Source organism: Microsporum canis, genomic scaffold, assembly GCF_000151145.1.
Source record: "Microsporum canis CBS 113480 supercont1.8 genomic scaffold, whole genome shotgun sequence".
Classification (NCBI taxonomy): Eukaryota; Fungi; Ascomycota; class Eurotiomycetes; order Onygenales; family Arthrodermataceae; genus Microsporum; species Microsporum canis.
In genome coordinates, this window is record NW_003299162.1 from 633,502 (window position 1) to 647,781 (window position 14,280).

The window sequence follows — 14,280 nt, forward strand, 5'->3', positions numbered from 1 at the left end:
CTTGATCAAGAGTTCTTTTGATACTCGCGATCAAAGCCAGCTTTATAACAAGTCATAGCTTTACCACACTGATCAATACAAGCACACTTCCCTTTGTCTATCTGATATCCATCAAGCCTTATATCATACCGATACCCTGACCAGTGTACTACTTCAAGAACCTTACTCATACAAAGGTCCCAGAAAGCTTGTAGCATCCCTAGACTTGGGAAGGGGGAACTCATCACTGGCAATCTTGGACTCGCTTACACGGTAGCGGTTAAGGGTATTAAGAATGAGAGATATTATCGAGCTTATCAGTTAATCGATCAAGAATTAAATTTACACGTCGCCACCACTCCTCCCTCGGAATTTAATAAGTCTCAGTCAGAAAATGATGAGCCTCGGTCAGAAACGCATAAGTTACAGCCAGGTAGAGGGACTCAAACAACGGTAGAACCTCCCATCCCCGTACTAGAAAGAGATAGCCCACAGACACAGACAGCAAGGGATACCTTAGTTACAAGGACAATTCAGGAGCTCCGAGAAAACCACGAATGCAACCATAAGAGTTGGGGATATCGCTTATAGCAGGATACTGGAGCACTTTACCAACGAGCGCAATGGTGGATGTGAGGTATTGCTGTACTATATTCTATGGTATTTGGTCCTGTCTGGCCATCTCAACATTCGTATGAATCTAGCTATCAACTTATGTAGCGCTCGAACCCGGCTATCATTCCTGCATACAGTTGCTCTATAGAACCCGGTTCATGATCAGTGCCTATAAAGATCTTCCCGTTCCTGACAGGAAACAGCAACTGATGAATAGTCATTGCCAAAGGCAAGTATGGTTTGAAACGTTCTGTAAACTCCTCCTCTGCTAGTTTCGAGAACTCCGTTAGCTGCATGTCCTTCCTCTTGCTATGAAAGGACGCCAAAAAGTCTGTGCCGCACCACAGGTGAAGACGACTTGTATTCGGGATGTTGTCGGGGGTAACTCCATTACGGCAGATGGCCATCCACAAGAAGACATAGAACACAGACTCGAGGTCATGACGGTATGTGTGGTCATCACCACCGAGTATACCAATAGCCATGAATCCCTCTGAGCCTACGAGCCGTCGTTCACTCGGTAGATTTGAGAGATCGAGCGCTAGATCTAGGTCGATGAGCATTCCGATGGGGGCACCGGGGTCTTGATTATTGTTGGGAGCAATAATGATATTTTGCGGGCTGACGTCACGGTGAAGAATATTCGCTTTGACGTATAGAGAACGAAGTGCTTTGGTAATATCGCGGAGAACCGTCATGAGCTCTGATGGTGAGGAGAAAGTACTTAGCGGTCGCCCAAGTGGAGAAGTGACGATACACTCAAATTTGAGATTGTCGAACTGGGATTCTTTCTCGTGTTCGACGATGCCGCTAGAGACTTGTCTCAGCAGCGGTGATTTCGGCGTTGATTCTGGTAAATTTTGAAAATTATCCGACTCGTTAGTCTCCAGATGAGGAAGCGAGAACTCGTATGGCTGGCCGAACTGCAGTCCTTGTCGAAGACATGCAATATCGCCCAGGTCCTGGTAGCCTTCAAGTTTGAGAATACCCCAAACATTCTTCTCGTTCGCGAATTGTAGGAGCCTCCGTTCAGCAGAGCCCTCGTTCCGGTTCCAGGCAAATTTGACCACCATCTCTTGGTCTCGCAAGGCCGGGATGCGTGCTTTGAAGCAGGTCGTACCAGGTCCCACAAGGTAGTCCTGCCTCACAAATGCGTCCTCGTCGAGATACAGTCTTCTGACCGAAGGCTGATTCTGTTCCTTGAGCTCAAGGAATGCCCCTTGATCGTCTTGCTGTAAAAACGAGTTCAAGCCCAGTCGATCATCATCCATGGACATGTACCCAGCAACGATATTTCTGAACCGATTGGGTTCTTCCACAATGTTAAATGATTCGCCGCTGTAAGCTCCGGCCCTGTCAAACGTCCACGTCTCCATTGTAGAATTGTAGATACGAAATGCATGCAGGAATCGACGATCGGGGCGAGCCGCAAAGACACTCATAGCGAGGTCGCAGAACCCCAAGACCGCTTCATCACCCGGCGAAAATTCAGTACCCGTCTGGAACAGACCTAGCACGAGAACGGCAGCATCAGGACAAAGCACCTGGGGTTTCGAGGCAGAAGTTCTGACAAGACATATATCTGTTCCAGAAATATCTCTAGGCTTTCGTTTAATGCTATGAAGAACGAAGCTGTTGTGAGTGGCTCCGAGTCGTCGACATGGCAAGTCGTCCAGCCATTTCAATAGCTCCGACGGTGACTGTAGAGGGATGGAGTTCTGTGGTTGCGCCTCTGAAGCAGAGATGCTCTGAGCCGGAAAATACTTTGCATCGTAGCCTGAAACATTGCGATATACCGAACCTTGAAGCGTTGAAATGAGTCTCTCCAGACAATGGTAATTCGCTGAAGCGCCAACGAGGGGACCCTGGCACACCATCAGTGGAAGTGGAACCTTGCAGTCAAAGTGTTCTTGATTTTGAAAGCGTTGCGGTGGACGAACTTGAGGAGCCTAGCTTAAGGTGAGTGCGCTGCTTATATAGAAACTGGAGTAATGTAAGTCCGGGTGTACATTACGGGTACACACCTTGTATTTTAAGAGCTGTGCAAGTCCGCCGGCCAATGGGTGAAGTATTAAGCCACCATCTACAGTTCTAGGACATATGTAAGTCTCCGGATATTTCGTAGATCCACCCACCAAAAATACTAGGAAATTGAATTTATTAACCATTCCACCAATTATTAAGATAAACGGATGAGGATTGCTGTAACATCTTATTTAGTTGCTAAATTACAATCTCTATATATATCCCGTATTTAATGGCGCACCCTTTTGCCTCGAGTAGAGCATTAATTCGATCGTCCATGCCCATCAAAGTAATCTTGACCCAAACTCTCCCATGCCTTCTCTATTAGGTCTGTAAATTTCCACTTAAGTTCGCTTTGAGCTTTCAAAGTTCTCTATATCCGGTTCCATCTTGTAGAGAGTCTCTCTGAGCCTGGCCCAGGCATGTTCTGACGGACAGTAACAAAAGGATTCCGCTTAATACAGAGTAGAATATATCGACCATTGGCATCTGTTATCTTCTTAGGCCTGCCAGCGCGAGGGAGGCCTTTTCCATCACTCCGTTTAGATGAGTTCTGGATAGTGTCAATGATAGTTTGGATAGGAATTTGCATATCGCGAGAAATATCGATCATTCGCTGCCCCAGAGCCTTCCGGCTTAAACCGCGTTGATACGGAGATAATTCCTTTCTGCATTGAATATTGGCATTTACTGTAGGGGGGTACAACCAGCAATCAATACATTATCTACGCCCACGGATAATTTCGGCAACATTTCTTCAGCGCGAGCTGCATCAGCTGTAGTTGCGCAGGCCGTGGCCTGTCTTGTAAGGATTCTGTGTGAGAACCTGTCGTTTCCGAAGCTCATGATCACGCACGGTTGGTCTTGCAGGGGTTGGGCCCAAGCCAATGTCGTACCATGTACACAATACCCGCGATCGCCGTTGCAGAGGCCCACTGGCTGCCAAAAGTTGGATATCAGCATCGGACGAGCGCCAGTGCATACGGGGATCTATATATATATATATATATATATATATTGGCTTGGGCACCAATACTGTACTCCGTACAGGAGGTAAGAATATTAGCCGCTATAAGAGAACGCTGTGCCTCCATGCTCTCTTTCCTACCGCATGTGTTTGCATACCCTGCTGTTCTTGAAAGGAGATATGGTAGATAAATTTCCGTTTTATACCCCTCGGGCATTCATTGAGCGTTCTAAAAGCCAGTGCACTTGAGCTCCGGGGTTTGATGTCTCGGCGTCGAACCAGGGGTAAACTGTGGACACTTTGCCAACGAATCAGGTACGGCGGACTATATGTGCCATGCTCTCAAAATTCGTTTTGTAACAAACTTATATAAAGGCACGCAGTAAGGTAGTATTCTTATTATATAATTATATTACTAAGTAAAAAGAGTCTATATTATTGGTTAATAATTAGGGTTTCTATTACTAAGCTACTCTCTCTATATTTTATTTATCTTACGTAAGTATCCCTCTTATCTTAAAAATACCTCCTTCTCTCCCCTTTGGCCTACAGCCTGACTTCTCTCTCTAGGCTAGGCCTCTCTCTCTGGGCCTCTTTTATATAAGGCTCTTATTACTCCTCTTTTACTTCTTACTACTCTATAGTAGGTAGAGGTAGGAGGAGTCTTAGGTAGAAGAGTCTTATATAGGAGAGGCCTAGGGAGAGAGGCCTAGCCTAGAGAGAGAAGTTAGGCTGTGGGCCAAAGGGGAGAGAAGGTAGTATTCTTAAGATAAGAGGTACTTAGATAAGGGATGTAAAGTATTATCTATATAAAATAGTACTATTTAAAATACCTTTATTATAATTGGCTACGTGGCATTATGCCTTACAAGTTAAAAACGAATTTTGAGAGCATGGCACATATAGTCCGCCGTATCAGGCCGACTCCCCTTCTTCCGAAACACGGGAAGACCCGCATAGTGGGAGTTCGAAGCTAGCATCAGAACAACAATCCCTCTCCATTTATTCATTTTCCTAAGAATTTAATTCTATGATTTACGACACATTAACATGCTGATCGTACAGTAAACAGCTTTCATTATAGTCCCTGACTTTCTCTATCACCTCTTGGTCCTCTTCGTTGTTGTTTTGTTGTGTGTATGTATGTATGTGTTGTCACAGCCCAAAGCCAACCACATCGAAATGCAATACATAGTATGCCAGCGTCAAGCAAGGTTCAGAGGATATATATGCATGTGTATGTATCAGGTTGTGCGGCAACGAGGTGGCCATTTATTAGATTCATACAAAGAAATCAGCACCATTGGCCTTCTGTCGTGATGCATCGAATGGTCACTGCTACGCAAACCATCTTTACCCTGCTCTGTAAGTCCAATCAACTGCTGCTCATCGCTGTTATTGTATACATATGCATTACCCCGCTCAATGTAATACTGCAAGTCAAGCTTCCGACCTGTCTTCACGGAAAGACTCGGGTTAGGAGTGAATGCGACGTAGCAGGCCTCTAGGGTGCATGTGTATCACTCGACTATAAATAAGCAAGTGTGCTTCGCGTTGTTGTCGTCTGTTTTTTGGCTGCACAATCATCTTCTTCATCTTACAGACACTTCTCAAACAATATGGCAGTGCTCAAGAATGATATCCTACCGGCGGTTATATATAATACGCTCCCAAACATCCGCAATGTCTTCGACGTTCCGTATGCCAACTCAGTCGACATAGCAGATCTCAAGAACTTGCTTAACAAGTATAATCTGTCTGACCGAGTGCGTATCAAGCTAGTCCATATACACTTTCGCCTCAAAGAGGGCGAGGTCTTTGCTGCGCAGGACATCCATACCCCCAATCATGGAAGCATCACCATCATGCGGCCTCTCCCCGCCTTCCAGCACCGATCTCTCTACGGGTACCACTACTTTGTAGATGACCAGGGCAATCTTTCCGCATACGAGTACATGGAAGCGCCAGGACCAGATCTCTCAGGGCAAGAAGCTTTTATACAAGAGTTTTGAGGCATGCAATGGACAATGTCTCGACCCACGAACTTGAGTACCCGGCGAAACGGACTTGCATCGACGTGCCGTACGAAGTTCCACTGCCGTACAGTAAGGACAGCTTCGATACCATGACTGAGTTCATTCGAGATTGGCCCATGAATTCCGAGGGATTCGAGGTTGTCGGAGACTCGGGGGTGGCCAGGCAACAGCCAACTAAGTCTCACACACATCATGTGCACCATAAACACACGGATAGACACACGGACAGTCACGAGGATAACGATGGGCTGTCCGATGGTGCCACCATTTCTGATCAAGACTCCTTAGATGGTGAGACTATGGACGGTCTTTACGTCAGAGGTGGACTGCCGCGCGAGATTGAGCTCGCCGGAGATAAGTTGGATCAATCCTCTGGGTTGTATGAGATTGTGTCGTATATTGTCGATAATGTCTAGAGGCGGCCATTCCAATTTTCGTTGGCAAGGGTAGCTTGGGTGATGGTAGACTATTTCAGTTAGTTGCAAAGCATACACTCGTTGGAAGACCCTGTGTATCATACTTGCCATTGACTAGAGGCCATTGTCTCACGCATCAATGAGAACAGCTCAAAATACTAAAATTCACATATGATGGTACTGAAAGCCCAAGCTCAAATATTTTATATCCAGTAAAGGGCCATTTAGAGAAGCTTTTGTGCTTTACATCTTACACCACTAGTTATAACAAGGGACATGCAAATTTTCTTTTTCGTCTTAGTCCCAAAATCTTAAATTCAGGAGTGCATCTAACAGCCACAGGTAACATACTACATAGTATGTATATAGAGCTATTACTACATCTTATCTATACATCATTTGGGGGAGTTCTCATTTCGATGCCGCAAGAGACCGGCAGGCAGCCTTGTGGTCTTTAAAGTGCGCCACCTGACACTCCCTATTACAGTACTTGACGGTCTTGCATCTGCCGCACGACATCAACGCGCCAGACTCGTTTCTGCAATTGGCGCACTGCGTCGCCGGCGGACGAAGAACGGCCTCCAGCAGATCTTCTGCCGTCCTTTTGGCCCGTGTTAGGACGCGCTGCTCGCCCGCGCTAACGTGTGCTGCTGCCCAAGCGTTGCCTCCCGCGGGGTAGTCTCCCGCCGCGAGCTGTGCCTCGAGCTTCTCCAGCGGGATACCGAAGCCTTCTAGGAGGCTGCCGATCGAATCGACTAAGAACTGCAGCACCTGCATCTCGTTTCCGTCACTAACCTTGCCGTCTGTGCCGTTCACCAGCTGCAGCGTAATGTCTGTGATGTTGGATTCGTCCAGTCGCTGGATCCGGAGGTAACGAAGCACGTTATTCGGAAGCGGATCTTTCACGGTGAGGGGGATGGTGCAGGTTGAGTCGAGCCCTGCCAGCGCCCAGAGCCTTTCCTTCTGCTCGTAGAGGGGGGCCAGCGGGCTCGTCTGGAGTACGAGGTCGTAACTGTCGTTAGGGTTGTCTGGCAGGACAAAGCCGTAGAGACGCAAAAGCCGATTGTTCGGCACGCTGCCGTAGTAAATGAATACCTGTCATGACGTCATGTTAGCTTTTGCCCTTCGACAGAACAGAGATTGGCAGAGGTTAGCAGAGTGGTGGGCGAACTTGATCCCCGACTTGGTAGTCCTTCGCAGCAAGGATGGAGAGGTCCCCGGACGTTGGATCGTAGGCATGGCACTGCTTCACGTCCGGAGAATGGTTAAGCATGTCTGCCAAAGGTGCCACGAGCCGAACTGAAGTCGTCCCTGAGACTGCAAAATCCATTGCACGACTCCATATCGAACAAAGAGCCCACTTGTACTAAGAAAGGCAAAAGCAAGCTCGGTCAGCGACATGGAGCGGGTAAAGTGCAGCAAGAGGCAATGTAACGTACATCTTCTATCGTGAATTGGTCTAGCGGGAAGAGATCGCGATGCTGGCTCAGCAAGGGCACGAGCAGCTGCCTGTAGTCATCACGCACACGCTGTTCTAGCTGCCGCGTGAGTGCGTAGAGTGAGGATCCCGCGCAGACCTGCAGCTCGTCCTCTGTGAAGAAGATGCTCGCCGAGTAACTCTGCGGCATCGCAGCGATGTGGTGTCGCTGGCCCTCATAGCCTGATGTCCGCGACCTGACAAAGAGCAGATAGACAGCCAAAGCATCTTCGACCGACAAGGGTGGCTGCGCAGAGCGAAGAACCGGGCCAAGCAGCGGATCGGCGTATGCTTTCTCTACCGTCCACAGGCAGGCAGATGGGATGGTGAGGATGCGTTCTCCTTCTTTGAAGCTGCGCAGTGCCTTGACGCCGCTCCCGGTGACGGCGAAGTTGGCAACCTCTATGCCATCTACACCTCTGGCCCCCGAATCCTTCAGCCAGGCCTCCATAGATTTACAATATATAATACCAGATCAAAGCGGGTATATTTAAAAAAGGAGAAAAAACGAACATAAAACAAAAAGTAGCTGGCAAGTTCCAGAACGGACGATTTTTTCAAGGTACATAGGTAAGGCTGGTTAGGGCTGGTTAAGGCGCGGGGCACATCGTTAATTATATAAGCACCTTTGCCTCTAACTAGCGGTTGTATGGGGGGGTCCGGGTGTTAAGCTTATTTATGATTAAGGGTATTACCCGCGCTTTTCCCGCGTTCCCGTGCCGCCACAATTGATAATTACGTTGTGTTTACTCCGTACCCTTTATTTGTATGGATTGTGCCAAAAAATATCCCGATAGTGCGGTTTGATACCAGGACGTACTTCTGTTGCGGCATCATGTCCGTGTCCGACATCCACACCACGCTTAATGTCCTTATCACGCTGGGCCAGGAAATTAAAAAGCGACTCAACTCGCTTAACCAGGCTGCTGAGGATCTCCAGTTACTTATTGTCAACCTCCAGCTTTTGATGACGGTATTCGAAAACCCCGCCAATGAAGACATCATCAGGGCACATGTCTCCGAGTTTGTCGCCATGTTGGACGTCCTGCAAAGCATTGCAGATTGTTGCGCAAAATGTGCCACGGCGCTGGATATTGAACCCTCTGTGGAAAGGGATGTCGGTGCGAATAAAGAAATATTTGGAAGGAAACTTATCCGGCGGATATGGGCCCTCAACAAGATTCCTAGCTTGCTCGCAGACATCCAGCGCAAGGCGGAGCATCTCCAAAGAGTTTACAGCGCAGTTTCTGTTATGATCCTGCAAGATGTGAAGACTCGACAGAGCGAGGCCACAGGGAGGGAGGTCGCGGGGTCCGGAGACCGTGTGGGACGGGACATCAGGCCAGAAGACTTGCTCAACCGAGACTTTACAACAAATTTTGCAAGCATTGATCTGTTGCTGGGAAGTCTCATGCAGGAGTGCCAAAGCCTTCGGCAGCAGCTTCAAGATACCATGATATATCCTGACAGGTCGGCCATCGAGCACTACGAAAAGGACAACCCGGAGGGAATGGCGTTTTGGAAGGATCGGTTCCAGAAAAGAGAACTAAGTCTTTCTGCTTTTCGTTACGAGGTGAGCATATACTATAGAAATTCTTCTGCAGATTTAATCAAAACTTAATCTCATTTGTAGGTGCTGTACGTCTCTTGGGCACGCTTCATTCACGAGGTGGAGCAGTCCTTTGTCCTGAACACCATGCCGACGGCAGTATATGAAACTGGAAACATAGACGTTATTCGTCGGAAAGGGAGTCGCTATTCCATTAACCCAAATGGCACGCGCCGACTTGCCACGACACGCGCTCTCTGGCTTCCTGCCCTTCAATCGGCGCTTGATCCTCTTCACAGAGGATACGTGAAACCCCAAAACTATTTCAGCTTTCTTGAAACCTCTTCCTTGTCCGAGAAGATTCGAGCCTTAGCTTTGGAAAATGCCGGCTACGGGATGTTAGTGGAATGTGAGCGAGACCCCAGCGATATTGCCCTTCCTGCGTCTATCGAGTCCCCCGCTGGTCACGTAGGCTGGTTATCTGCACAGGTCGTTACCGTCTCGACGCCTGAAGAGCTTGGAATTGCCACGGAGAAAGAGGTTATGGAGTCAAGCAATGAAAACCTCTTTTCTTGCTTCAGCGGTGCCATGCAGGATATTTATGTCTACGTTCGCTATCTCCAAACTGGTCAAATAGAGCGCAAAAGTCTCTTGAGACAAATCCGTCCGATTGGGGGCATTGCTGTCGGAGCAACCTTGTCGACGCGGCACGAGATGGAATCGGGTGCGCACGCCTGGGGACCTGACCAACATGTCACGGAATTCAAGGCCTGTTACGGGGGCAGGTATACTATTGCTGCAGGCGTTGGCGCAAATGCTACACTGTTCTCCACAACTCCAATAAAACATTCGTTTGACAACATGCTACGGGAAGAGGTTCAAAATGCAACTTCTTCTCTTCCAGAGCTTGAATACCTGCTGCTGGGGCCGTCAAGGACCTTTTCCACAGCCCCTTGCATAGGCGAGAAAATTCAAGTACGTATGCGTTTTACATTTTTCTTATTCCTGTATTCCTTGCGGTGCAACTGAAGCTTGATACTTACATTTCAGCAGATTGAATATGATGGTTACTGGCATGATTCAAGAGTCACGGTAGTCGAGGAAGATGAGGTCGAGTTTGTCGATTGGTATGAGGCACCAATAATAAGCGACCCTGGTAGTGCCGTTAGCCAGGACGGCAGAGCTAACGATGAAGAGGACGGCTTTCGCCTGCTGTTTTCTTCAGAGCAGTTGACAACACTCGGAAAAGGCACGCGGCGTGTGTGGCGGCCCTGGCGTAGGAACATGACCAGCTATAACATCCGACCTTACCGTTGTCTGCATGTGGGTGACTTTGTTGATGCGCCGGTCATGTACCCGGACTTTCGACTCCATTACCATGACATTAGCGACGCGCAGCTCTATCTCCCTGCTCGAATTATTGAGGTTCAGGGCGATCAATACGTGGTCGAGTTCAGTGCGGCGCTTTTAGCACATGAATGGTGGCCAGGAAGGCTGCCCAAGGGGACGCCCATTGAAGTAGTTCCACAATCTGGCGTCACGATTGCGAACCCTCACGACTTCAGTCGGTTAACGGTGAGCATGGATTTAGTACGTCCCCTCTCTGTCGGACCACGGCCTGTTTTGGGAATTCAGTCAGCAAAGCCAGCTAGATGGAGTTCATTCCAAGGAGTGCGACTTGGCAACCTCGAGGATCTTTTAGAACAGAGCCTTTGGGAAAATGGCGGCTGCACCTGAAAAGAACCGAACACCTGGAAGCGAAGGCGCTGTCTCTCTCTTTTTTCTTGCAAGTTATTATGTCAGAATCTGCCATTCGGCCAAAAAGGCGAGCCCGCACTAATTGGCGGCAGAGAGACTTGTTATATTTGACATATTACCTTCTCGGGTCACCGCGCGCTCCGTAGTTAACAAGGCCCGTCCGGAGATGCCATCACCATCCCCCATCAATAACGCACCCCAGGTATGGCGCCAAGGCCTCCAGAATGTAGGGGCAATGAGCATCCTTGTGTTGATTCGATATATTGTTTTTTAGTTATTAGGAGCGAGCTTCAAAGGTTATCAATATTGTCGGTGATCGTATCCTATCAATGTATATATTTACAACGTCCCTCCAGCTTTGGTTCAGGATGCTGGAAACCTCTTACTCTCTTCCTTTTTCATGCCTAGAGGTTTTACGGAGCCAGAACAACTTGCGGATTGTGCGCCTAAACATATTCTTTTGTCAACCAACAATATGGTATTCTCGATATCGCCTGTCGAAACCGAGGACGTAGATTTACTCGTGCGAAAAGTCGAATTTCCCGCACATCAAGATAACCTACTCCGCCTAATTCCTCGGATGCCCATTTCCCGGCGATACACGGTATCGGATGCCCCCACCTTGGCGCCGCTGATAGAGTACGTTGTTCCCTTTTTGAGTTATACAGCGGTTTTTATACTATCATCCCCAAGCCTATGATAAATATTCAATCATGCATATATCTTATTGGTAGGGGTACCTAATTAAGGCCGAAGATAAATAATCCGATAAAGAGATTATTGAGCTTCGTAAAGCTCTTAATAACCAGCTTTAGAATAATATAAGGGAGCACGAGGACTAGTTAACCACTAGCTATCTCCATAGAGGGAGCAGGAAGGAATATAGGTGAGATAGGACTACTTCTTACGCCTATATAACTGCTAATTCAATGCTTTGTTAATCGAATCGATTTTTTGATGCTGGTAGTGGTGGGTATCTTAGTCCGAACGACATGCCTTTCTACCCACCGGCCGGTTGCCCAATAAGATATATGCATGATTGAATATTTATTATTGGCTTGGGATGATAGTACAAAAACCGCTGTATAACTCAAAAAGGGAACAACGTACTCCATCAGATTAGCGGCGCCAAGGTGGGGGCATCCGATACCGTGTATCGCCGGGAAATGGGCATCCGAGGAATTAGGCGGAAAAAATAAACTTTTTAGACTTTTTCTATATTTAGAATTAGCGAAGTCCTCACGGGTTATCCGAAACTTATTTTAATTAGGACCCACCCATTTTTTACTCAAGGCTTTTTAGAAGTGCTCAGATTTGACCCAAACCCAGCCCACCCAAATACCCGTGGGTTCGGCGTTGCACATCGTCATGTCTACGCTTGGTCCTGTCAGGCGTCGCGAGGCAGTCTGCGGGGCAGCTCTTACAGCTGAATCCTAGTTAGGCGATAACCCCTCTTTTATCAATATAAAACTCAATCACAAATCTACAAACCTCGTAAATGATTAACCGAACGGAAAACAGAAGAGTGCAGCCATTTATCTATCTTCTCGCGTCTTATATCATGGCCGAGCCTTTTGGCATTGCCGCTGGTACTGTCGGTGTTGCTGCCGCCTTCACCGCCTGCATCGACTGCTTTGAGTACGTCCAGTTTGGTCGCAACTTTGGACGAGATTTCCAGACAGATCTTCTTGCTCTCAACTGCGCCAAACTCCGTCTGTCACGATGGGGGGAGGCAGTGAAGATTTATGATGACCCCAACCTAGGGAAACGGGACGCAAGCCTTGCCGAAATACAAGTGGCGAAGGATACTTTCTATCAGATTCTTGTCCTCTTCTCAAACACGCAAAAGATTTCGGAGAAACACAAGATGAAGGCACGGGACAGAGAGGACCTCTCTGTATTCGCTCCTTGTGATATTGACCCTACAGTGACGGCCCTCGCGGACAATATGAGGGCGTTAGTCATTAGGCGACAGAAGGGCAGTAGTGTCCTGAAAACGGCGAGCTGGGCTCTCTACCATAGGTCGGAGTTTAAGAGGCTTATTGAAGATATCGTCTCTCTTATCAGCAACCTTGAAAAAATTTTCCCTGAGCCCCAACTCCAACTTATTGCCGACGAAGAAGCAGCACAAGTCCATGATAAAAGTTCTTTGAAGCTACTTGAGACTGCTGCTCGGGATGTCGATCCTCTGCTCGAGACCGCTACCAAAAAGGGTCATAAGTACTCGAACTTCGTGGTGAAAGGAAAGGCTCATACCGGCGACGCGTTCCACGGAGACTGGCACGGAAATGCGAATGGTGCATCACACATTTATGATGGTGTGGAGGTTGGAGAGAACGGGAAAGTGCTGGTAGGGAATAAGTATGGAGGAAAAGATTTCTGGGATGATTAAACTGTATGAAAAGATGCCAAACTGTGGTCCCTATGCCAGTTTACCGTACATAAGCGCAATGTGACGAAGCATATTACATAGTCTGTAGCCTAGTGATCAAACCGAGAATAATTAAAGAGTTGAAGCATGGAATTTTGCAAAGCACTCTAAGGTTGTATTAATAATGATACTGCTACTTTATCGGACAAAAACAATGAATGGATTCTATCAAAAATCACATAGTTCAATTGATACACCAGCGCTTCGAAAAATAACCTTCTGCACTCTCTTCTTTGACGCCAACGCATCGTTAAAAGAAGGCACCGAAACACTAACTAGGATCTCCCCTCATACAGTAACCGGTTCTTCCTGATATAAGCCTTCAGCCCAGCAAAGAATTCCTCTATAGGGTTTAGATCAGGCGAATATGGCGATATATATAGTAGTTTCACCCCAGCATCGAAGCGAATCTGCTTTATCCTAACTGAGTGATGGAATAATACATTCTCCATAACAAGGACGGATTTTGATTCTGGCCACCGTCTACAGTGCTGGAGTAGCTGCCCAACGAAATCTTCGAAGAGGGCAGCATCAGTCAAACCAGTAAAGACACAAGAAAGAATAATGCCATCCTGAGTATATAGTTACCGTGGCATCCATCTATCTTTAGACTTTGCTGGATACAATAGGTTCATGAGAGTGCTTGTCTCTACAAACTTCGTAGCGAGGAAACTCAAACTTGTTGGCAGGATTACCAGATCGAACTACGTGATATTATATTATTGTAATGGCCGTTTATGCCAGCAGTGATGATATAGCATATGCCATTCGACCAAAGATCATACACAGTGATGACGTTCATCATCTCTGGTCGCTGCACTGCTTATATGCTTGGGTGCCACGTGATATGGGCTTGATGGGCGCATGCTGCGTGGCATGACAGGAGTAATGCATAAGCCTTCCTTAAATATATCGCAAGTGAATATAGTATGCCTCTAGAGTAGGCTTTATTTCGTATAGATTCGACTTTTGCGTATTAGAGAGCATTATATTAGCGCATTCTTCCTTAAGCCCTCGCTATAAAGAC

General features: G+C 47.4%; 5 protein-coding genes across 5 annotated transcripts; 3 read left to right on the plus strand and 2 right to left on the minus strand.

Moving 5' to 3' along the window:
• Positions 1-162: 162 nt before the first annotated feature.
• Positions 163-2,471, minus strand: MCYG_08170 (conserved hypothetical protein; the record flags this gene model as incomplete). The annotated part of the gene is made up of 2 exons (XM_002843041.1): positions 163-292; positions 730-2,471. The coding sequence occupies 2 exons, from the start codon at positions 2,469-2,471 to the stop codon at positions 163-165; spliced, it is 1,872 nt and encodes a 623-aa protein (XP_002843087.1).
• A 2,734-nt stretch (positions 2,472-5,205) lies between these two features.
• MCYG_08171 (conserved hypothetical protein) lies at positions 5,206-6,038 on the plus strand (the record flags this gene model as incomplete). Its single annotated transcript, XM_002843042.1, has 2 exons — positions 5,206-5,537; positions 5,600-6,038. The coding sequence occupies 2 exons, from the start codon at positions 5,206-5,208 to the stop codon at positions 6,036-6,038; spliced, it is 771 nt and encodes a 256-aa protein (XP_002843088.1).
• Positions 6,039-6,449: 411 nt separating this feature from the next.
• On the minus strand, positions 6,450-7,966 carry MCYG_08172 (conserved hypothetical protein; the record flags this gene model as incomplete). Its single annotated transcript, XM_002843043.1, has 3 exons — positions 6,450-7,133; positions 7,210-7,404; positions 7,478-7,966. The coding sequence occupies 3 exons, from the start codon at positions 7,964-7,966 to the stop codon at positions 6,450-6,452; spliced, it is 1,368 nt and encodes a 455-aa protein (XP_002843089.1).
• Positions 7,967-8,350: 384 nt separating this feature from the next.
• MCYG_08173 (conserved hypothetical protein) lies at positions 8,351-10,801 on the plus strand (the record flags this gene model as incomplete). The annotated part of the gene is made up of 3 exons (XM_002843044.1): positions 8,351-9,088; positions 9,149-10,039; positions 10,115-10,801. 3 exons carry the CDS (start codon positions 8,351-8,353, stop codon positions 10,799-10,801), a joined length of 2,316 nt encoding a protein of 771 aa, XP_002843090.1.
• A 1,582-nt stretch (positions 10,802-12,383) lies between these two features.
• Positions 12,384-13,214, plus strand: MCYG_08174 (small s protein; the record flags this gene model as incomplete). Its single annotated transcript, XM_002843045.1, has 1 exon — positions 12,384-13,214. One exon carries the CDS (start codon positions 12,384-12,386, stop codon positions 13,212-13,214), a length of 831 nt encoding a protein of 276 aa, XP_002843091.1.
• Positions 13,215-14,280: the final 1,066 nt, after the last annotated feature.